The sequence below is a fragment of the Choloepus didactylus genome, chromosome 7 (genome assembly GCF_015220235.1).
Source record: "Choloepus didactylus isolate mChoDid1 chromosome 7, mChoDid1.pri, whole genome shotgun sequence".
In the NCBI taxonomy this organism is placed as follows: Eukaryota; Metazoa; Chordata; class Mammalia; order Pilosa; family Megalonychidae; genus Choloepus; species Choloepus didactylus.
Window position 1 is genome coordinate 128505349 of NC_051313.1, and position 23345 is coordinate 128528693.

Below are 23345 nucleotides of genomic sequence, written 5' to 3' on the forward strand. Positions count from 1 at the left end.
ATAATGTTTTTTAGATGCATAAAATAAAATACTTGGGAATTCAGAGGAAACAAATTATGTTGAAATCTAGTTGTTTCAAAATTGTCAATACAGCTACCAAATATTTTTAAAATCAAATTTGTGAGGTTAATAAAGAACATTAACACATCAAATTTCAAGATCTAGCAATGGATCTACTAACTACTGACACTTCAAAATAGTAAACAGTATAAATGACTTTTCAAGGTATCTGCAACAAATAATGTGACATGAAATATATATTTTTATTGATGACAATGTCACAGGAACTGCTAATGCAGCTGTGGCTTATTTTCTGTGTTCCTGATGTAAGGAGATGTTAAATTTCAGTTAGAGGTTAAAGAAAATAAAGACGTGATTTTTTTCCCGCATCCAAGTTTATGGGCCCCCAAGTTAACAATCCCTGGCTTTGAAGAAACTCTAATTCATGAGACCTCATTTCTACATGACTCTGAAGTAAAAAGAGCAGTTTCCAGTTATAAAGGTTGGCCAGAGTACACCAGCAGATAACTGGCCAGAAGCTTTTAGGAGCTGTCTGCCCTAGAACATTTATGGGTCTTTTCAGAAATAGCTGCCCTGAGTCAAGTATTAGGGCATAGCATCATGACTTTGCTCACGGACTCAAAGAGGTAGAGGGCAAATTCGGCAAGAGAAAAGGCTGCCTTACAGAGGAATGAAGTCCAGGACTTTGTAGCTTCATACTTCACTGGACATCAGGTGGTTTTGTTTCTTCACAGTGAAAGCCAGGATTATTTCACTGAGAAGGTTTAGGGCAAGATGTCTCTCATGCTTTGGCAGGTGCCACATTATTCATCAATGGCTGCATGGGTGAGACAGAAAATAATTCTGAACCTGGGTGTCCCTAACTGTTAAATTATCTGCCCCTCCCCCAAAGTTTTTCAAAGACACTGATAGCAATCCTAATACGTGTAATAACATAGTTGATATTTTGGAAACTGTAATGTGTTCCTTCCCAGAGACATCCAATGGTATCACACCAATTGAAGAAAATTGGTCTCCAATACCAGGACTGTATTTTGAAAGTTTTCAAGCTGCACAGAGCTCAAATTTCATGAGGTTTACCCCAGCTTTACTAAGCTATTTAAGATACTGAGAGTTTACAAGGAATGAGGTAGTGTCGCTCTGTTTGCATTCCACCAAAGTGCCAATTCAAGAGAGTGATCATTTGGAGCAGAACAAAGATGCAAATAGGAATCAGAACATCTAGCCTTAGGAATCAATCCTGAAGTCCTCGGCAAACAAAATTCAAATGGCAAGCAATACCTGCTAGTGCTCTCTGAGTTGGCCAAGTTTAAGTTGGAGCCACTACCTTCAAGAACACAGCCTTGATAGAGGCTGGTGTCTTAGGGAGAAGTGTGCAGATGCCACCATGGGGACTGGAGTGGGGACAGCTGCTTAGGATAGCAGAGATGGCATCAAAAGCTTATGCTGACAAGCAGCAGAAGGGGACAGTCCCTGGCCACAGCAATTTTCCTTTTGATTTCTAACTCCGATTCCTCTGGTTAGTTCCTCATATATTGAGGAAGCAGGGTGGGGGTAGTTATGTTTCCAACCACATGCATGAATAGTGTCAGCTCCTTCTGCCTTTACTGTGCCCTCATCCTTTGGGTAAGGAAAGGACACTCTGCAAACCCAGGAAGCATTTCTGGAGTGCTGTGGCATTGCAGCAGGAACTCTACCTTATCACCCAAAGCAGAATTTAGTTCCTGGGCACTTTTGTCCCCAATTTTTATTAGAAAAATGTTAGACCTGTAGAGAAGTTGAAACAATAGTACAATGAACACCATATATTTTTAGCTAGATTCACCAGTTGGTAACATTTCCCCATATTTGCTTTCCGTCTCTATTTTCATATAAACATACTTTTTTTCCTAAGCCTTGTGACATAAGTAGTAGCAACCATGACATTTCACCCCTAAATGTTTTAGCAAGGATCTCTTAATTGTAGCCTATATAACATGTTGATCTCCTGCATAATCACATACCATGATCACAACTAAGAAAATTAACAATAGTTGTATAGAATTATCAAAGTTCCCCCATTTGGCCCAATAATGTCTTTTGTAGCTGTTTTAATGTATTGGATCATTTTCCAAATCGGGATGCAAAAGAGTTTAATGCATTGAATTTGGTTGTTATATCTCTTTCCTCTCTTTTATGTAGAATTTTTTTCATAATATTCAATTTTTGTAACATCCAGACCAGTTCTTATAGATTATCCTACATTCTGTATTTGTAGAACCACTAGCTTGCAATCTAATTTAACTTGTTCTTCTATGCCCTACATTTCCTGTATGGTGAAAAAGAGGCTTGCCTGGACTCCGATTGAACATTTTGTCAAGAATACTTTACAGATCAGGGTAGAGAATGGGGAGCTGACATTTGATTTGTACAGAATTTGTATTTAGGTTGATTGTAAAGGTTTGGAAATGGATAGTGGTGATGGTGGCACATTATTGTGAGTGTAATTGACAGCACTGAATTATGAATGTGAATGTGCTTGAAAAGGGAAGTTTGGGTCATGTATGTTACTAGAATGAAAGTTAGAAGATAAAATATGAGACTGTCTAACAGTGAACCTGTTGCAGATGATGAACTGGGTTAATAGTACAAGTATAAGAATATTCTTTCATGAATTATAACAAATGTGTAACACTAAAATAAGATGCTAAATAATAGGATAGTATATGGGAAAAATATATAACTAATGTAAACTATGGACATAGTTAATGGTACTATTTTAATATTCTTTCATCAGTTGTAACAAAGGTACCACACTAATGCAAAGTGTCAACAACAGGGGTGTATATGGGAACAGTGTAGTTTTTACATGACTTTCTGTAAACCTAAAACTTCTCTGATTAAATAATAATAATAATTTTTGAAAGACATTATGCTAAGTGAAAGAAACAAAACACAAAGTACTACATACTGTATGATTCCATTTATATTAAATGTAAATATAAATAAATCTGTAGAGATAGAAATAGATTAGTGGTTTTATAGAGATGGGGAAGGATAGAGGGACTTGAGAGTGACTGCTAAAGGATATGAGGTTTTTCTTTTTGAAGTAAATAATGAAAATGTTCTAAAATTGATTTGTGGTGATGAATGCACAACTGTGAATATACTAAAAGCCAATGATTGTACACTTTGGATGGGTTGTATGGTATGTGAATATATCTTAATAAAACTGCTATGAAGAAAAATAATACAGGCAGTGCAGTGTAACTCATTGCAGACAGGTAAATACTTGCTCTGTTGTTTGTGCAACGTGCTGTGTTTTGAGCTATTGTGTAAGAGGAAGCTAGCTCTAATCCCTTTCTCCTGTCCTCTTCTCAGAATATGTGCACCATTGAAGCGGAGCTAGAGAATCTGCTGGGAGAGTTCTCGATCAAGATGAAAGGTATTCTTTTTCCTGCTCAGAGAGAGTAAGGAGCTATCTCTGCAGAGCTCCTCGAAGTTTGGGAGCACACACTTTTTATTTTTCCTTGCAAAGACCCTGGACCACCCACTCTCAACTCTCCCCACTTACGTTAATTTATGGATGCTCCAGAACCTTCTCATCCTGAAACTTGCCTTCACACTTTCAAAAAATGTTTACTATGACAAAATTTCAAACATCCACAAAAATACAGAGAACATTACAATGGACCTTCATAAACTCTTCACCTAGATTTAATGATTAGCAGGATTTTGCCACTTTTGCTTCATCTGTTTTTTTTTTTTCCTTCCATGATATAGTTTAAAATAAAGCCCAGATAGGTCACTCTACCCTTGTTTACTTCAGTATGCATTTCTTAAAGAATAGGTGCATTTCTTACGTAACCACAATGCCAGTTACTATCATATTATCACATCAAACAAAGATGTCTTTGTTATTAACCCATTCCATTATCAACTTTCCCCAGTTGTCTCAAAAATGCTTTTTATAGTTGTTTCATTCAAATCAGGATCCAAAGTCCATGCATTATAATTGATTGTTAAGTAATCTTTGAGGTTTCCTTTAATGTAATACAGACCCCCTCCCTTTTCCCCTTTTTCCTGTCATTGACTTGTTGTAGAAACCGTTGCTGTACAGTGTCCCACACTCTGAATGTGTCTGTTGGCTTCTTCATTATGTCATTTAAATAGTTTCTTGACCCCCCATGTTTCCTGTAAGCCATGTAAACTGCCTACCAATTTTGGGTGCCACTCCCACAGTGGACTGTGCCTTTTCCTTTTTTTCCCAGTGCCTTTCAGTGGTTATTCCAGAAGGTTCCAATCTAGAAACAATATTGATCTATACCACAGCATCTTCAGAACAAAAGGGGCTCTCATTTAGAACGTGGAGCATCGCCCATCTGTTGTCAAATTTAAGGCTGAGTAGCCAGATAGGACTGTCAAATAAGCAGACATCACAAGGAGTCTGTTTTTCTTCTTAGTTCTGGCATATTCCACTGCACTGAAAGGAGCTGCTGTTCAAAAAACTTTTCTTTTTCTGAAGTTTCTTAGCAGCTTGATCCCTCGGTTGCTAATGGGGATTTAATCACCCTCTTGTCTACTTTATGCAATTAAGAGCAAAGAAGGGGGACTTTTTTCAAAAGTACTCAGCAGGAGAGCTTCATTTTCGAATGAGTCATCTAACTCAGGAGGGAAATTTTTCTGTCAAGTATTTAGCATGACCTGTGAGAGCTTCTCTGAAGGGGGTATACCTAGAATAAAAACACCTTGACCCTGAGCTCCCAAATGGCCACATTCTTCTGGCAGATCTTATAGGAATCCATTTGCTATTTAGATGTCTCTCATCTCAACACTTCTTTTACTACTGATATTCAGGCATCTGTTCTCTTTTTAGATTTTTAGGTCCATTCTCTTCATTTTGGGGTCCTCACCTGCATTTCAGTTCCCCAAACACTCAGGCCTTGACCCCACCCCAGCAAGTCAGAGCCCAAGGTTCCGGGATGGGGACCTGGAATATTTTTTAAAACTCAGGATGAGTATATAATCAGCCTGATTTGGGGAATGAGCTGCCCTGAATCAGTGTTTAGTCGAAAATGCTTCCCTCTGCTTCCCCCCACACTCACGCATAAGCCATGCAGATGAGTGCAGCTGCAGATCTCACAGCCTAAGAGAAATTCAGAGCACGCACATCTTATCACTGTTAATACAAGGAGGACTGTATCTCATCTGTTTCTGATGCTCACAATTACCAAACCATCAATTTTTGGTGGAGTGATAATTTCCCCTATTTTACAGATGAGCAATGGAGGCCCGGAGGGGTTAAATGACTTGTCCTAGAAGTCAGACAGTAAGTTAGGGTCAGTCTTGGATCTGAAATCCCACCACCTACCCCATATTAGGATGGAAGTTCTAACAGCGGAGCAGATACTATAAACCATTGCCCAAAGAATGGTCTCCTGTGTGGGGAGATCCTCCTCCACTTGGCGCGTAGGTCCCTGGGAGTAAAGAGGAGGAAAGGCTCCCACCTGCCAGATCTGGGGCCTCAGGCCTGGTTCCAGCAGGGGGCCGATGTTGGGGTCCTGTCATCCATAGAAGTCACCTGGCCACCCGGCTAAATAACAGCGTTGGGTTATAATGGATTATCATGATGTACTGACAGAACTTTCTGTTGCCCCTGCTCTTGCATCTCCACCTCTCTGCTGCATTCCCTCTTTCCTGCCTGGTCTGCTTCCTTTTCTTCTATCTAGACTCAAGGGGCCCCCAGGACCTGAAACTGATTCTCTTTTGTTGATTGACTTCTCTCCCTTCTTCTTTCCTAATCTAACATGAAAACTTCGAAACTATGTCTGTGAAGCCTTTTGGGGGTAATGCCCCATGGAAATCTCCTGTGATAAAGGGAAGCCTCATAGTGCCAAGAAATCCTACACCTTTGCAATTGACTACTTTCTTATGTTACTCATTCTGGCAAAAATAACCACCCCCACATACATACTGACAAACTGAGAATATTTCATAATATCCTCAGACCTGGTAACCCCAACTTCCTCTTGCCACACCGTTTGCACATTTCCCTTTTCTCTCTACTCCCAACACATAGATAAAGATCTTTTTAAAAATAGATGGGGAATAGGGTGATGATCAGAGACAATTGATCAAGCACTTACTGAGCTCCATCCTGATGAAGAATGGTCCCTGGCCTTGGGTTCCACACAGCCTTGGAGGAAATGGACATATAAGCCAGTGCATTCTAATGCAGTGGAATGAATGACCTGCAAGACAATTGTGTGGCCAGGCTGCCACGGGGTGGGGTGCCACTGACCTGTCCGGGAGGAGGGGAGCAAAGAAAAGGAAGGGTCCACAATGTAACCTTTGATGACTGTCCTGAGCAGATGGACCCACACTGGAATAGTACTCACCAGAAAGGGAAAAAGCATGTTCAAAAATGACAAGCAGACCACTGTGGCTGAAGTGCTGGTTGGAAGAAGAGTTGTGGAGAGTTACTTGGGCCCAGATTGTGAAGAGTCTCGAATGTCGGACTAAAGAGGGAGAACCAGATCCATAGTTCACCATGAGGTTAAGCAAAGTGGTCCCTTAGGGAGAACTGGCTCTTTTCCCAATTCTTGTACTTAGTTCACATGAATTTCCAGGCACTGTGTATATTCAAACCTCTGTACTGGCCCAAGTGCAAGGTCTCTTTCAGCTTTCAGGGCAGCAAGAAGAGGTCAGGCCCCCAGAGAAGGCAGAACTACCAGTGGGCTGGCAAATCTGCATTATTTATGCTTGGTCAAAAAATCAGCAAGGCCTGATTTTTTTAAGTAATTGTTCAGCTACTTGGCTGTTTCCCTTGGAGTAGGAAGTGTCACTCTTGGAAAGGAGGAGCATCACAGAACTAGAAAAAAACGATGGGGAGTATTCTTCCCACAGAATTGACCCCAAGCAAAGGAGGAAAAGGGTGGGCGGCTGCACACTGTAGCAACTGGCCCTCCACAGGAGGCCGTGGATGAGCTGTTACACCAGTAATGTGGGTGCACGGTAAAACATCCAGAAGATTCAAGAGGATGCACCATGGAAATAAAAATCCACTAGCCCCCTCATCCCTTGGAGATAACCTCTGGTGGTAGTTTACTGAGTGTCCTTACTGAAAGCTTTCTAGACAGCATAGCAGTGATCGTAAAAGCACTGAGAGAACATTAAGCTTTACCCAGCTGAAAATCCCAGCAGGCCCCCAGCCCAAAGCCTGAAAGCCAGCTGGCCAGGCCTAAAAGACATTAGGCTGTAATTGCAATTGCCCCACTGTTCGCACCAGTTCTGCACCCAGTACCATGAGCGGCTTATACAAGCAGATAGAACTTTAAGACGCACAGCACTGGGGCTGTTTTTCCTGGCTATTGCCATTTGGAACGTTACTGCTATAATAAGGGTATCAATGCCCCAGCATAAGCAATTCCAAAAAATTTTGCTTTAATAGCATGGGCTGAGAAGCTCAAAAACATCACTACCGAGTTCCTTTCTCCCATTTAATTGTTTGGGTATGAAATTTCTGATAATTTTGAAAGGAAAAAAAACCAAAACAAAACCTTGAAAGGATTTTCCCCTTTACTCACCTTTATACAGCAACACGATCAGGTCAGTTTCTTTTTAATCCAGTTTATCTGTCGTAATTGCACAGGTAAACAGGCAATGGATTAATTTGGAAATCATCTGCAGAGGTTTTTAAAGAGCACTTTGAATTTTAGTAGAATTAGCATGTTCAGCCTTGGGATTTGTAAAAGCCAGTCAATTGTGCTTTCTTTCAGAAGCATTTTTTTAAAAAAAGACCAACTAAATCTTCCAGAAAATTATTAGTGAAAATTAGGTTCTTTAATCCTGCTCTTATTTCAGTGACTCTTTTTAAGTGGCTTGTTGTGTTCTAATTATTAGTGAAAGCTGTTCCTGCATGGACTGGCTCCATGGGTAGCAAGGCATGTCGAGCTGGTGAGTTGCTGCCACCTACTGACAGGTGGTGGTAAAAGCAAGTGCTTTTTTAAGCATCCCATTCTCCATCATCTTAACCATGCTTGGTCAGGTGAAAATCAGATTCATTCATTCAACAACCAGGCTCACAACTAACAGGGCTAGTCGTAGAAGGCAGAACACAATGTGTGATACCATCCCCAGTTTACATGGGTAAAATCTTGTTTAAACTAATACAAAACAACCCAGAATTTGAAGGTAATCAGTGGCAGCTTGTGGATGCTGAGGTACCAAGGAATTAGTTTTATCCTGTTATTTGGTGTAGAAGGGATATTTGCATGATTATTTCCTCCTGGTCTGTCCCTGTGAAATCACTGGGTTAACGGAGACAAGGATTATTCTTGTTTTCTTGAATCTCTGATTTAAATTTTTTTAAGTAGTAACATTCCATTTACTAAAACATTGAGAAAATATACAGAAAAAGTTAAAAACATACACAATTGCTCCACCCAATGTTCAACTTTGTCAAAATTATGAGTATCCATCTACTCTTTCCTCTGTATGCTGCTTGCCAGTGTGTGCAATTTTTAAAATTTCTTTGTTCTTTTTTTATTATGAAACATATACATGATCTTTGAAAAAAGTAAAATAAAAATGACTACTTAATGTCAAAAATGGAAAGTTCTCCATAATTCCATTCTTTATTTTTGACAGTTTGGTGCATGTTTTTTCTAGACTTTTTTCTTATGGATTTATTTTTCTATAAATTTTTATCCTTCTTTTCTTTTTACTTAATATTACATCATAAATATTGACTTTTATTAAAAGTTCACTACAATTTATCACTGAATTCTTAAGTGAAATTTTTAATCATATAATTTTATTGTCTCTTTTCATCAGAAGATGAAAAAGTGATAAAGATTTTTGCCTGCTTTTATTAAATTTGTCTCATTTCTCAGAACTTTCAGTTTATGGGTCTCTATCGGTGCAGATGGCTTTGCACTGTGATGAGCACAGAAACAACTCCATTAACTCTGCAAAACAGATTAATGCAAAACTGGGATTACCAAAAAGCTTCTGCTGATGAGCTTAATCCCCTACGTTCACTATGTGCATGTGACTTGCATGCTTTCTTCCCCACACCTGTATTCATGCTTGACACACAGCAGGTGTTCAAGAAATGGATACTAGCATTCCCTAAGCCTGGAAGCATCCCCGCAATTATGCCATCATTTAACTGTGGTGAAAGTCTGTTACTCAAATGCCACCTTCCTCCACAAAACTTCCCTACATTAAATGACACAGTATCTTTTTTTAATCTTTTTAATTATATAAGCAATACATTCTCATAAAAATTCAAAATACAGAAAAAAAGTATATATTTCCTTTTACTGACTCCCCCTGCTGACCCCCATATGTCAATTTGCTCTCTCTTTTCATATAGATAACATCTTTTAAATAAACAGCATATGGCATTTGCTCAATAAGTAGAATCATCCCATTCCTGAATATATAATCATTACCACTTATTAAGCACTTACTATGTGCCAGGTGCCCACTCTTCTTACAAACAACTCTCATTAGGCAGATGTTGCTATCCTTACGTTAAAGGTGGAGAAACTAGGATTAAGTAAATTATCTAGCTCTGGCTACCTGGTAGACAAAACAGAAATAAACCTCAGGTTTAACTCCGTCTTGCTGCCTACGAGTCCTTGTCTGTCTCATTCCTTTGGGCTTTAACTATATTTTGATCTCTATTATTGTATCTGTAAAGTCTCTTAATTTCTAGATTGTTAGCCCAATATCTAGCATAATATACCTTCACCTACAGTGAACTCTCAATAAATATTTAAGAAATGAAGGAAAAGACTAATCAAACCCAGGGTTCCTGAGATGTCCCAAGATGGCAGCCATCAAGTCTGTTCTTGCTGCTTCTCCAGTTCTCATACTGGATTAGCAAAGACTTGCTGGACTTTGTGGTAGAAGAAAGGCCCTCATCTTCATTATGGGGGGTTGTTTGTTTTCATTTGTTGGTTAGTTGGTTTAGTTTGGTTGGTTTGGTTTTGTGTTGGTCCTAATCCATCTTCAGTGATTTCATAACACAGTAGATGATGGCATCATTATGCCAGGTAAAAAGGATGAGGAAAACAGAAGGATGAGTGAATTGAGGAGAAGCAAGGGAGATAAATACATAAAATCTCATCCCAAATGGGAGGCATTTATCAGAAATCACAAATTTTGGGGCAGAAAGAAAAGCAAGAACACAATTCAAATTTTCATGTGAATATGTTGGGTAAACAAATGAACTTATATATTTTTGGCCTTAATATTCTGACACTGGAACCTGATTGAACCTTAAATCAGCCAAAGTTCCACTGACCTCTCACTTCCACTGAAACAGCATTTCCTACCCCAGAAACTACTCTTCATCACTCTGTCAAGGAATGTCCCCTCTAGATGAGATAGATGGAATTCTCTATAATAGCTGTTTCCACCAGTAGTCCCCTCAAAATGTTATCTGGGTTTTCAAAAAGGTTGGTAACTACTTGAGTTAAAAATGTTGCCAATGTGGGTTTGTAAAGAGGGGAAATATTTTCTGCATTTCATATCCCAATTGCTTTATTACAGGTCTGGCTGGCTTTGCTCGCCTCTGTCCTGGAGATCAATATGAAGTGAGTACTGAGTCATTCTAGTTGGTGGAATTGAGAACTTGAAAGAAAAGGGGCAGTTGTCATTACTGTGTTGGAAAAAAAAAGAAATTAAGCAATAATAAAGCTTTGAGATTGGTACAAGACCTCCCACATGCTCTTCTTCTAGATTCACCAACTTTCAACATGCCACATTTACTTTAATTTCTTATTTTCTTATTTTATTTTTTTTTTATTTTATTTGTTGCCGAACTATTTTAAAGTAAGTCCAGACATCATAAGACATCACCCCTAAAGACTCCCAAGACTGGAAAAGCCATTTTCTCATAGAACCACTCTACAGTTTTCAGCACCAGGATATTTAATATTGGCACTTCAGCTAATGTCATGTAATACATTGTCTATATTCCTATTTTACCAATTGTTCCTATATACTTTATAGCAGGTTTTTATTCTGATCCAAGATCCGATCTAGGATCATAACCGAAGAATCATAGTGTCTAGATCTCTCTTTATAAAAATGTATTCCATAAAGTGAAAAAGTCTTTTATGTTTTCTCCCTTCAAACGGAAATTTATATAATTTTGTCTAACTGTCTCCTCCAAAACACTCTATAATCATACCTCTTGGAGAGAGAAGAAAAAAAAAAAAGTATCTTCCCCTAAACATTACAGCTCTCTAACCAAGGAGAGACTCACCCCCTCTCCCCAGACTATGCTGGATTTCAAAGTCCTTCTCCAGCTCCCACTCCTTCATCGGGAGGAAGGGTGTCTTACTTCTTGCTTCTGACTGCTCAGTAGATTTTTGCTGACAGTTTCTCATCTTTTCAAAGGAGCTAGGAGTTTGGAGAACTAATCTCATTGGCTCTTCTTTTCACATAGAACTAACAAGAGAAAGAAATGTTTAACATGAGTGAGCCGAAAGGCACTGTACAGTGACCTTTTACTAAAGACAACACTCCACTCTCTCTGTTTTAGAGAAGCAGAATTTATTCTCTTTTAAAAGTCTCCCCCCACTCACCATCTCCTCCACCTTCCAGAGCTCAGGAAGTGTGGAAGAAGGGATAAAATGGGGTGGAGAAAAGATGATGGAGAAGGAAAGACCTGCAATTGCTGTTTATTTATTGCCCCTTGGATCTTGGTGTTTGGGTTGGGAAGGTGGGTGAGGGCAGTAGAGCATAAGGACCCTTTTATTTCTTCTCCTTAGATTTTCATGAAGTATGGCCGACAGAGGTGGAAACTGAAAGGGAAAATAGAAGTAAATGGCAAACAGAGCTGGGATGGAGAAGAAATGGTTTTCCTGCCCCTAATTGTTGGATTAATTTCCATCAAGGTAGAGTATTGTCTTTGCCTTTCAATGTCTTTCTTGGTGCCATGCTGGATGATCCAGTTTGGTGGGGACTTTTACCAGTACTGTCTGCCTGCTGCCCGTCCACCCCACAGCCTTCTCTCTGTACCCCAAGTGCATCTCAAAGACACTCACTGTGACGTAAATGTAAGATGGGTGTCTTCATTTTCCAGGCTGCTCTGACAAATACCACACAGTGGGTTGGCTTTAACAAACCATTATTTATTGTTTCACCATTTCAGAGGCAGGAAGATGTGCATGCTTCCACCCAGGCTGGCAGCATTCTGGTTCACTGGCAACCCTTGAGTTCCTTGGCTTTCCTGGAGCATGGCACTGTCCTCTCTTTTCCCTTCTGGGTTCCACCTGACTTCCAGCTTCCAGCTACTCCTACTCACTGTATCTGAATTTCTTCTACTTGTAAAGAACTCCGCTAATCTGATTAAGACTCAACCTCATTCATTTTGGATCACAACTTAACCAAAAATAACAACTTCATGAAGTCCTGTTTACAATGGGTTCACACCCACAGGAATGCAAATTAAGAACATGTGTTTGGTGGGGGACAGGTACATAACTCAACCTACCATAATGAGCTTTAGAAATAGCCACTCTGATTCCTAACATGATTCTGAAAAACAACAACAAAACAAACAAAAACATTCAAACTAGCTAAGAAACAAAAAGGAAAAGGGAAGAATGTTTACCTTTCTCCTCTGCTGACATGTAAGGCCCTTGCTTTCTCTCCTAGGTCACAGAGCTCAAGGGGCTGGCCTCCCACATCCTGGTGGGCAGTGTGACCTGCGAGACCAGAGACTTGTTTGCAGCCCGTCCTCAGGTGGTGGCTGTGGACATCAATGACCTCGGCACCATCAAACTGAACCTGGAAATCGCCTGGTAGTAAGTTGCCCTTTTCAATTTCATCATGTAGAAATATGTGCTACGGGCTAGTGTTATTCAAAGGGTGGTCCATGGACCATCGGCTTCACCAGCGAGCTTGTAGAAAAGCAGAATCTCTGGCTCCATCCGAGACAAGCTCGCCAGGCTATGCTCATGCCAAATCTGGAGAAGCCTGTGTCATATCACTACTGTCCCCCTCTACTTCCCATTTTAAAATATTTTCTTCTGCCTGCTTCCCTCCCTCCCTCCCCTCTGCCTTTAAGCATCTGGAGAGAACTATGGCTCTCGTGTAGAGCTATTTGGAAGAAGACGATGATCCAATATGAGATACTTTACCCTCAGAGAGGTCCTGATTCTCACTGCGATGTTTTCATTATTTATCCCTCTTTATCTCATATATTCACACTGCCTAGGAAAATGCTTAATACCCTTAGTCCCTTCAAGCTCTTATTTACTGAAATAGATTATTTCCAAAGGGCAAGGGATACCTCTTTTCAAACCAATGAACTGAAAAAGTGGTTTTCTGAAGTCACCTCCTGAGAAAGTTACTAAACACTGGTTGCCCAAAACATTTGCTATTATCCCCTGATTTATTACCTGGTAAACTATGGGCTGTTGGGTATTAATATTCAGGGTCTCCTTTACAATACTGAGAGTCAAGCACGGAAACAGCAAAGAGCCTGTTGTCTTGTCATTGAAATAGTGTCCACATCCTCTGCCTGGTCCTTCTCTCCTCATAATCTGTAGTCACTGACATCTCAAACATAAGATTATTCATCCTGCGGGATGAATGGTGGTAAGTGGAGTCATTGGCAACAGGATGTCATTCTCATTTCAATCACATAAGCAGCTCTGTGTCAACTGAAATAAACAGGCTTCTATTTCTGAGTGTCTTCTTTAGGACTGAACAATAATCTGTTACTGTCTTGTATTGTTAAAGTCTCTATCCCTAGAAAGCTCAGTTTTTACAGACTCTTCCCCAATTAATCTTCAACATCTTGTTGGGTTGGGGCAAGAATTGATATGTTTATAGATGGCCAGTAAATTGTGTTTTAAGCTGGGATAATAATCTCAGGTCTGTTGGGTGGGTCCAGAGTCAGTTATCTGTTCCCCTTTCTTTTATCTTGGTGTATTTCCGGCAAGCGAATTTGGCCAAAACCAGCCCAACTCTCCCCGGACACTCTTACCCTAAGGTCTGCTGATTACAAGTGTAAGAATGTCACCAGTGAGGACCTCTTGTTTTGTAGTCCATTTGACGTGGAGGACTTGACCCCAACCTCAGGAGCTGGGAACAAGGCGGCGGCTCTCCAGAGGAGAATGTCCATATACAGCCAGGGCACCCCGGAAACACCCACCTTCAAAGATCACTCCTTCTTCGTAAGTTCAGGGTTGTCTCTGAAATTGGGATGAGTGAGCCTGCACTTGCACCCCATATTTGAAAAGCTTAAAGTGTGATGTGAGGGATTCTCAGTGTTCCCAATAATACTATTCTTCAAGTTTACCTAGTCACAGAGTATGTGCCTTTAGCCATATATGTTCGGGTGATAAACCTCCTCTGTCTTTTCTTTCCCCTCACCCTGTTCACCTACTGCTTTGATAATAACAGAGACTTTCCTAAACATTCTCCAATGTCAGCCTTTTAAAGAAGTCGATGTGCATAATGTCCTCCTTGTTTTAATCAAAAACGCTTGCCAAAAAGCTAGCAAAACATCGTAACCTGATGCTTTCCACTAACTCCCCAATCTTGCTTTGACTTCTGAAGAAATGGTTACATCCTTCACCGGGCAAGCCAAGGGGGCTGTCTGTCTTGAGTGCCTTGCAAGACACTTTCTTTGCCAAGCTGCACCGCAGCCGCTCTTTCGGTGACCTGCCCTCCCTCAGGCTGAGCCCCAAGGCCGTGCTAGAGTTCTATGTGAGTGTGGCCTGCTGCAGCGTGGTGTGCTTGACTGCCGGGGCTTGTGGCATGTATGTTTTTGCATGTCTCTTGTTTTATTTTCTTCTCTGTTTTTGCACATCTCTTGTTTTATTTTCTCTCATTGGGTTGGGGAAAGGGTTAACTCTGGCCTGTCCTTGGGGTGGAAAGCTTGGTCATGCATGAAACTTAATTTTTTTTTTTGTCCTTCTCTTCTAATGAGCCCTATTTTTGTGCTGTGGTTTTCTCCTCCACTGTGGCAAAGATATCCATGGTAACAAGATTTTCATTTTAAAAAAATACAATTACAGTTATGGTCAAAGTAGATTTTATTTCTGTAGTTAAACAAGTTTATCAGCTTTGATGCACAGTTTGAATGTTCAAGGACTGGCATTCGAGGAACTCACAAGGATTTAAATCTGTTTTATCAGAACACATTTTATTTAAAGAGGCTCTTAGTCTTCGTTTATTGTAGTGCTTGTTAATTTTCTAAAAGAAGTCCTTTCATTCACATTCAGCAAGGCAATATGCTACATATTATATATAGACACACATACATACAGATACACACAAACATATAAATATATATACATATATGTGTGTGTATGTATGTGCATGTATATATACACACATCTAAATACATATACGTTATGTTATACATTATGTCACAAGAACGTGTATATATATACACACACACATATACATATATATTCCTATGCATATACTTAATATATAGAAAATATTCTGCTCTTTACAGACATATAAATATAGTCTTTGTCCAGAGAGAAAATGATTAAAACTTTTCTGGTTAATAATAAAAATTGTGTCTTAGTCATTCATTGAGTTAAACAACACAGATGAAAAGCACCAGACTAAACTCTAGTAGAGCTTCAAAGGAAAATGGAAAGAAATATGGGGGTGGGATGGGGGTATGGATGAAAACATGTACCAAAAGATGATATAGCTAATATGGTTGTATACTATTGATGTAATGTGTATATTCATGCTGATATGCTAGACGTAGGGGGAGTTGGTAGAGGTTTTAATAGCACAATTTAAACAAGACTAAAATTAAAAAAAACCTGATGTCTTCGTGTGGCCTTTTGGATAAGCACAAAGGTCCTGTTCCCGCCTGGCACAGCCCACTGCTCGAGGCCCAGCTCTCACCTCTCCACTCTTGATCCTTTCCTGGCACAACCCTGAACTTCCCATTGTCCTCCAAAGGCACCACGCCCTTCCAGGATCTCACACCTGGGCCCACGATGTTCCTTCTGTCTAGAATGTGCTTCTTCGTCCTCCTGTCCCACGCCCAACCATCCTCCCAGGCTGAGGGCCAGGACCGCCTCTTTCTCAGGAGTGGCCATCCCCACGCTGGGGCCCTCCCCTCGTTATAGTCATACTTCAGTGATAACTGTGCTGTACTGTTGTGTGTCTATATAAGGGTGTCCCTTGGAAGATGTCAGTCCCCTTGCAGAAGGCATCCCAACATACTCTAATCAGTACTTGCCACTCAAATGGGTGTGAATGTGGGACTCGAGTGATGACTAGGGAGGGCTGTGGAACTTGAGTGTGAATCTTGACTCCCCAGTGGCCCTGACACGGTCAATACCTCCCACTGCCCTTGGAGCCACCTAGAGATCAGAGGATCCAACACATCTGGGCTGGACCACTCAGAGGACCTGAGGGCTCTGTGAGATGCCCAGGGGACCCCCACAGACAAGATCCAGGCAGTAGGACTCCAGGGTTTCCCCCATTGCTCTCCCCAAAGCTCACCTTTTATCTTTCTTAAAAACATAAGTTGGGGGAAGGGGAGGGGTACAAATAGAGGAAAAAGCAAACTGAAGTGAACAAGGGGTTGCTCAGCTGGAGGGAAAAGAGGAAGGCCAGAACCCAGCCCCTCCTCTGCATTTCCTCGGGGAACTCTTATCTCCACCACCCCCAGCATTTTGAGGAGCACAATTTGATAATTACAAATAGAGCCAAACACTCTCAGTTTTAGAGGTGAAGAAATTGAGCCTGCAGAGGTTTCTTGGGTATCCTAGTGACATGTGCTTTCCTTCATCCTGTGGTTTAAGTGAATCACCTTCCAACTGGAGTAGATGGACAGTTAGGGTTGAACAAACTGCACGGTTGGGATCTAGCAGCCTCAGATGTGGCAGTGACAGGACCAGGAAACTGCTGTAGTAGAACAGGGAGCCTTTGTCTTTCTGCTTGTCTGCTCCCCACTTATTTCATTGGTTGTACATTTTGTTTCCTAAACTTATTCCTAGTGCTAGTGTGATAATTATTGTTTTATATAAATGAAAATAGGCATTGGCTTGGTATTTACCGTTGACCCTAAAAATAGTAAATGTAAATCTGGCCAATGTTAATCAGGAATCTAAGAAAAATTACCCATTTGGAAATGGTTAATCTCAAATTACAAGAAAATTTTTCCACAGAGCAACATTTGGCACTTAATACTAAACACAGACTACAGTGTGAGGAAAGACGACTTAACAGTTGTTATAATGCCTGCATAAATTATTATCTTTGTTACCTGGATATTTCTGACCTCTGTCTTCGGCGTTCTGCTTCATAAAGCACAGGGCATACCTGTGAAACAGCCCTGGTCCACTTGACAGGAGACTCAGTGTTTCTAGACGTCCTGAGAGCCCTGGGGTTTGCATTTCTGAAAGATAGATGTTCAGTTTTATATTTTTCTTCTATTTTTATAGAAGCTGTACAAATTTACTGCTGGCCTTGACATATTTATAGCTTGGTTATGAAATTTACATATACATTTATATATTTGTAAAATAGTATTTTCAAGGACTTGGGATTTGGGGATAGAGAATAAAAAATAGTAATTTATGAAAACTGAAGCAGTACTAAAGCAAATCATCTTGTGAGTGAAATAGCATCAAAATTGGAAAGTCTTTTAAGATAGATGCAAAAAAAAAATCCAAAAGCATTATTCATAACTGTGTCTGCCAAATATTGCGAAATCCTGGAATTTAGGAAACAAGCCACCCCGCCCCACTTTTATTTTGAAAAATGTCAAAGCTATAGAAAAGTGAATGAACTTTCACTTAGATTCAACAATGGAAACAGGGTTTTAGTGCTTTATCTTTTTGTTTTGTTTTGTTTTGTTGCCAAACACAAAGCAATCAACAAATCAGATGTTAATATTGTGAAAGTCCTGAATTGTCTTTAAAAATTTTAATAGTTTTACATTTTGTAGAAATAAACCATGCCCAATGCATCATTTGCTCTTCAAATAATAATGAGGTACTTTGTATACACAGTCTAATCTTCCTGATGACATCTTTGAAAATGGAAAGGCAGCCGAAGAGAAAACCCCACTATCCTTCAGCTTCAACGACCTGCCGAACGGGGGCTGTGCCCTCTCCGCCAGCTCAGCTGGCTCTCCCTCCAACACGTGCTCGGCACATCCAGAAATCACCCTCACCCCTGCATACCTTAACCACGGCAGCCTGGCCTCCCAGAGTGAGAGCACGGACGACACCAGCTCAGAGTCTTCCAGAAACTCCTCGGCAGAAGGGCAAGGGTCCAAGTCACACCTGGAGGGACACACAGAGGAGCCCAAGAAGCCCACTTTGGCTGCCTCTGAGGCCGGCCCTCAATCCGCGGGTGCTGGCGCTGACCGCCTATTCCTGGAGAAAGATGTTGCAGAGGCACTTCTGCAAGAGTCAGATGAGGCCTCTGAACTCAAGCCAGTGGAACTGGACACCTTTGAAGGAAATATCACAAAGCAGCTGGTCAAGAGGCTCACCTCGGCAGAGGTGCCGGTAGCCTCGGAGAGGCTGCTGTTTGAGGGCTCTGTCAGCGGAGAGTCCGAAGGCTGTCGGTCCTTTCTAGATGGAAGCTTGGAGGATGCCTTTAATGGGCTTTTCCTCGCATTAGAACCACATAAAGAGCAATATAAAGAGTTTCAGGATCTGAACCAAGAAGTCATGCATCTGGATGATATTCTAAAAGTAAGTACCTTTTCAGGAAAATTGGATTAGTTTTGGTGGGAGATGTCTCAAACTGATATTCTATTTAAGAGAGCATATCTTTATTTTTACCCTGTCCCATCACAAGATCATTAGATGATAGATCATTCAAATGCCATTGATTTTTTTTTTAGTGTGAGTGCATATTAATTTTTAATTTCCTGACAACATGAAATCAACATAACTAAAATGATTAGGGCTTAAATTAATAGCTCCCCCAAAATGTCTAAACTTCTCCAGTCCCAGAGTTAATCATTCTATTCTCAAATGGGAAATGGTGGCATTCTGATAATCATAGTATCACTGAGATGTTCCTGGATAGAGCATTCTCTGGGGGAAGCAGGGCAGCAGGGAATCCCTACCCTGACTGGAGTCAGAGTTAGCCAGCCCTGATGTGAGAGCCTGGGGCTTCCTGTCCTGCTATCGCTATTGTGCTGCCTGCTGGAGGACTTCCAGCCCTACTGGACTTGGCCCAAATCAGCATGTCTCAGTGCCTCATGTTGATTATCAGGGAACAACCTTCAGTCATGCCCTAGACACCAGGGAGCCTCAGACCCACCAAAGGTACCTTCCTAAATCTACAGTGATCAGAACAGGCTGGGGTGGAAGTGGGAGGTTAGGAGTGAGGAGGGGTGATATCCCCTCAGTTGGGAGGTCCTATGAGCTCATTATTGCTGTGTCAGAATGCATCTGCCTCTACCTGGCACACACATTTAAAATTTTTTTTTAATTAAAAAAATACTACATGAGAAAACAAGACTTGGATATGTGTCCAAAATCCCACTGCCACTTCTTGTATTCTTTTGCTTTGCCACACTGATTTATTTTGCAATGTAGAGAAGAACTTTGGGTTATTTTTCTTGCAAAAGAATTTCTTTGGGGACCTTTCTGTAAATATGCTTGAAAATAAGGTTATGGTGGCAGGCAGAGACTCAACCTGCAGAAGGCAGTAGCATCTCTTTGTATGCCTGTTTTATTTAAGATGTGGCCTTCCTGGTGGCAGCTGGAACTACATTTTCAAGGCTTTTCTGACAATCTCATCCCCCTCCGCTTGCTCAGTCATGCTGACCTGGCTCTGGAAGGGATTTGTGCCCAAGGCAGATTCATGCTTTGCCTCTCCAAATCTTCTAATGTTCATGACAGATTAGTTCAGCTGTAGGCACAGCCTTTGTCAAGGGAAGCTCTGAATCTGCTTTCTGTAACGCATAACTAAAAAGCATCAGCTCAGGCATGTGCGTGGAGGCTGCTTCTCTCCAGTGAGAGCATCATTTCTCCCCTTGAAAAGCTCTTGTCTATTCTACTGAGTTGACAGGCTTTACTTTTTGGGCCAAAGGTCTTAATTTCAAAAAGCTGAGACACAAATTGACCCCACCTAACGCAAATGCCTTAAACAAAGCCAGTGGTGTTGGCAGCTCATGTTTCCAGGCATCTGAGGTACTGATAAGTAGCTCGGTCCATCAGGAAACACTTAAGCAAGTCATCTGTTAGTCTCTTAAAAAGCCTGGTTGTCACAAATTTCTTTCCTGGGTGATATTTCAGTCTGTCACTCCAGAGCTCTCTTGCTACTGCAATCCTCAACTGGACCTCTCTTTGCTATGATCAATATTTAAACACATTGATATTGTACAAGACCAAGTCCTGCAGACAGCTAGCTTAGGAGAGAAGAATCAAAGTGGGTTGAGTCTGGACCAGGCACCTCTCTCCCCTGAGATTTAAAATGTCATCAGCGTTTAGGTCTGGGGCAAGTGGCTTTGTATCCAGCCAGAATTAAAGCATCAGCTGGACAAAGCATTCTCTTTTTTTCCCCTTCACATTCCTAGGATGCTAAACACCTTGAGGATCAGAAACTAAATGATGCTGCCTCTTGGACGGAGATCACTGAGGGTGAATGAAACAACTGTGATTTAAAAGATCAAAAGATGCTCTCCCATGTGCTTTCGTGCCATCTTGAGTATCAGAGAGAGATCCCAGCAAGGCCCTTCATGCCTTGTGTTAAGAAATCAGCAAGCAGTGCCACCTAACCGGATGGAGGACATTTAGTTCTTCTTATGTGCAGGACTTGTCCCATTCAATCCACCTCAGCATCCTCTTGAACATTTGGAAGTACTTCTCTCTGTTTCTGTGTCCATAAAAACTGGCATTATCCTATTTATAATGTTTCTGTTTATTCCAGCAATATAGAATGGTCTAGACCATGTAACAAATTTGCTCATGTAATTCTGGGGCCCGTCAGAGAAGTTATAGGACTCACTCCTTCCAAGGGATAGCTCTAGAGGAAGCAGGATGGCTTCTTGTGCTCACACCAATCATTTTGTCCTCAGTTGCAAAAAAAAGTTACATGCCATGAATGTAAAATTAAGATTTCAGGCTTCTTACTTGAGGAACATGGGCTAGGTGGATTTGAGCAGTTTTTTGTTTCTGGGACTTGTTTTGTTACTCCTTTAATATAAGTGTCTTAGATGGCTAACTTTTGTCTCAGGATACTGAAGAAATTGCCACTTGGAATTAGATATTGGTTAGTGTTTAGCATTGAATCGGTGGCTGCAACAAATTAAAATTTATCTGTGGGTTATGTTTTCTTTGGGATTGAGCATGAGGTTGAGGGAGTGTGGCGGTTATGTTTCTCAAGATTTTTGGCTGTAAAATTTTTTTTTAATTTTTTATGGAAAATTTCAAACAGAAGGAGAGAGAATCATAATGGATCCCAGTGTGCCAATTCCTGACCAATCATGTTTCATCTATTCTTCTACCTACTTACTTCCCTCTGGATTATTTTGAAACAAATCCCAGATACTGTATCATTTAATCCATGGCTGTACTTCTTTTTCGAATATGAAGATTTTTAAATGCATAAAAGAATGCCAACAAAAATAAAAGCTTGAAAAAAGAATTCAGAGTGTTGCATCTCAAATTGCATGGCGTGTGTTCTGTTTCTCCTTTCGATTGTGTTGATGTTTTCCTTGGTGCCTTCTGCCTTTGCAGTGCAAACCAGCAGTCAGCCGCAGCAGGTCTTCCAGTTTAAGTCTTACAGTTGAAAGTGCTTTAGAAAGCTTTGATTTCCTGAACACCTCTGATTTTGATGAGGAGGAGGACGAGGTTTGTAATGTTGGAGGAGGTGCCGACTCAGTATTTTCAGACACTGAGACTGAGAAAAATAGGTAAGTCTGAAGTTAGTATCTGCTTATATTTCTTTGTTCATGGCTTTGTTCATAAAAGTTCTTTGTTACAATCGGAGGGTTTCTGATGGACATCTCCAGAAAACTTAAAGCTCCCTACTTGGATGACCAATTGGCTTGTAGTTCCTTTTTACTGTCAGGTACAACTTTTAAATATTGTTCACCCTTTATGGGTTAAGTGAAAATAAATTGTTTTTCCTCATTGTAAAGAGAGGGGGAAGATTGTGTGTGTGTGTGTGTGTGTGTGTGTGTGTGTGTATACAAGTACGTGTTTTCTCACAGTGTTCCGTGTCTACAACTTGACCCCAATGTAATGAATTCCAAATTAACTAGGTTGAGCACATTTCTGGAGAACTCTTACTTGATAAAACATTTGGGCCTGGCTCTCCTTGATTTGGATCTTATTACTAATGCCTTTGTTTAGTTGTGCTTTGCTTTCCCTCCCTCTTGATCTGTCTCTTGGTTTCCTTCAGGCCAGTGAGTCTTTGCTGTAGATTAAGCTCATCAGTGTGCATGTCAAAGCAGGATATAGCACAGGGCACCTATTTCCCTTGCACAGCCAAACCATGTTTTTGAAGCTACAGCCGAGGACCCATTTTGTAATTTTAGGTGGGCAAAACCAGCACAGTAGAACATACTCACCTCCACCATTTGCTGCAAAAGAATAATAAACACCTTTCCAAAGGAAGAGGTGGATTTCCTACCATTTCCTTTACTTTTGGCATAATGTGATATAAACAGGTTTTCAAGTTACAACAAGCTATGGCTCTTGAACCCTCACAATCCTTTCTGTGGTAGGTTTTAAAGTTCTTGGTTTTTGTTCCTTGAGGATTTCTTCTTCCAAAACAAAACATGTGAAATAAAATATATCCCTTGAGCAAATGGGCAGAGCAAAGAAAATGCATTAAATGAATGTCATGTTTAATTGAGACTTATCTAGCATGATAGAATTTGTGAAAGACTTCTCAACCAAATATTTTTCTGTATACTTTATCTTGTTAGCTTAAGCTATTACCTCAACATCAAGGTCAGGCATCAATCTAAGCTTTTTTTCTTCTTGCTGCAAGAAATATTTTAATAACAAAAACATTGCAGCTTTTGTATATTTTGTAGAACATTGATACTATCGTCTTGATCAATTTTACTCTATATCATTAGAAGTATTAGGGGAAATTGTGTGTGTGTGTGTTTTAAATATGTGTTTACTGCCAGGATACAAGCTGAACATTTTCCCCTTGGAGGCAAATGTGAATCAGCGTAAAGCTTTCAAAGCCCTAAGCTCTGGAGCATGATCTTTTTAAATGGTGTAGCCTGGGGATCATAAGACTAGAAGCCGGAAGGTGCCCTGTACTGACTAGCTGTATGACCTTGGTTAACATACCTGTTAGTCTGTCCTTCCACATGGGAAATGCAACTCCTATTACCTCCCGCC

The 23345-nt window shown here is 40.6% G+C and overlaps 1 protein-coding gene across 1 annotated transcript in view; it reads left to right on the forward strand.

The window, feature by feature from the left end:
* Window positions 1–23345, forward strand: part of RIPOR2 (RHO family interacting cell polarization regulator 2) — a 98153-nt gene that overhangs the window by 40182 nt on the left and 34626 nt on the right. The window contains 7 exon segments of the mRNA XM_037842533.1: window positions 3382–3445; window positions 10564–10607; window positions 11790–11915; window positions 12679–12827; window positions 14075–14204; window positions 18027–18719; window positions 21720–21895. Coding sequence (XP_037698461.1) covers window positions 3382–3445; window positions 10564–10607; window positions 11790–11915; window positions 12679–12827; window positions 14075–14204; window positions 18027–18719; window positions 21720–21895 — 1382 coding nt within the window.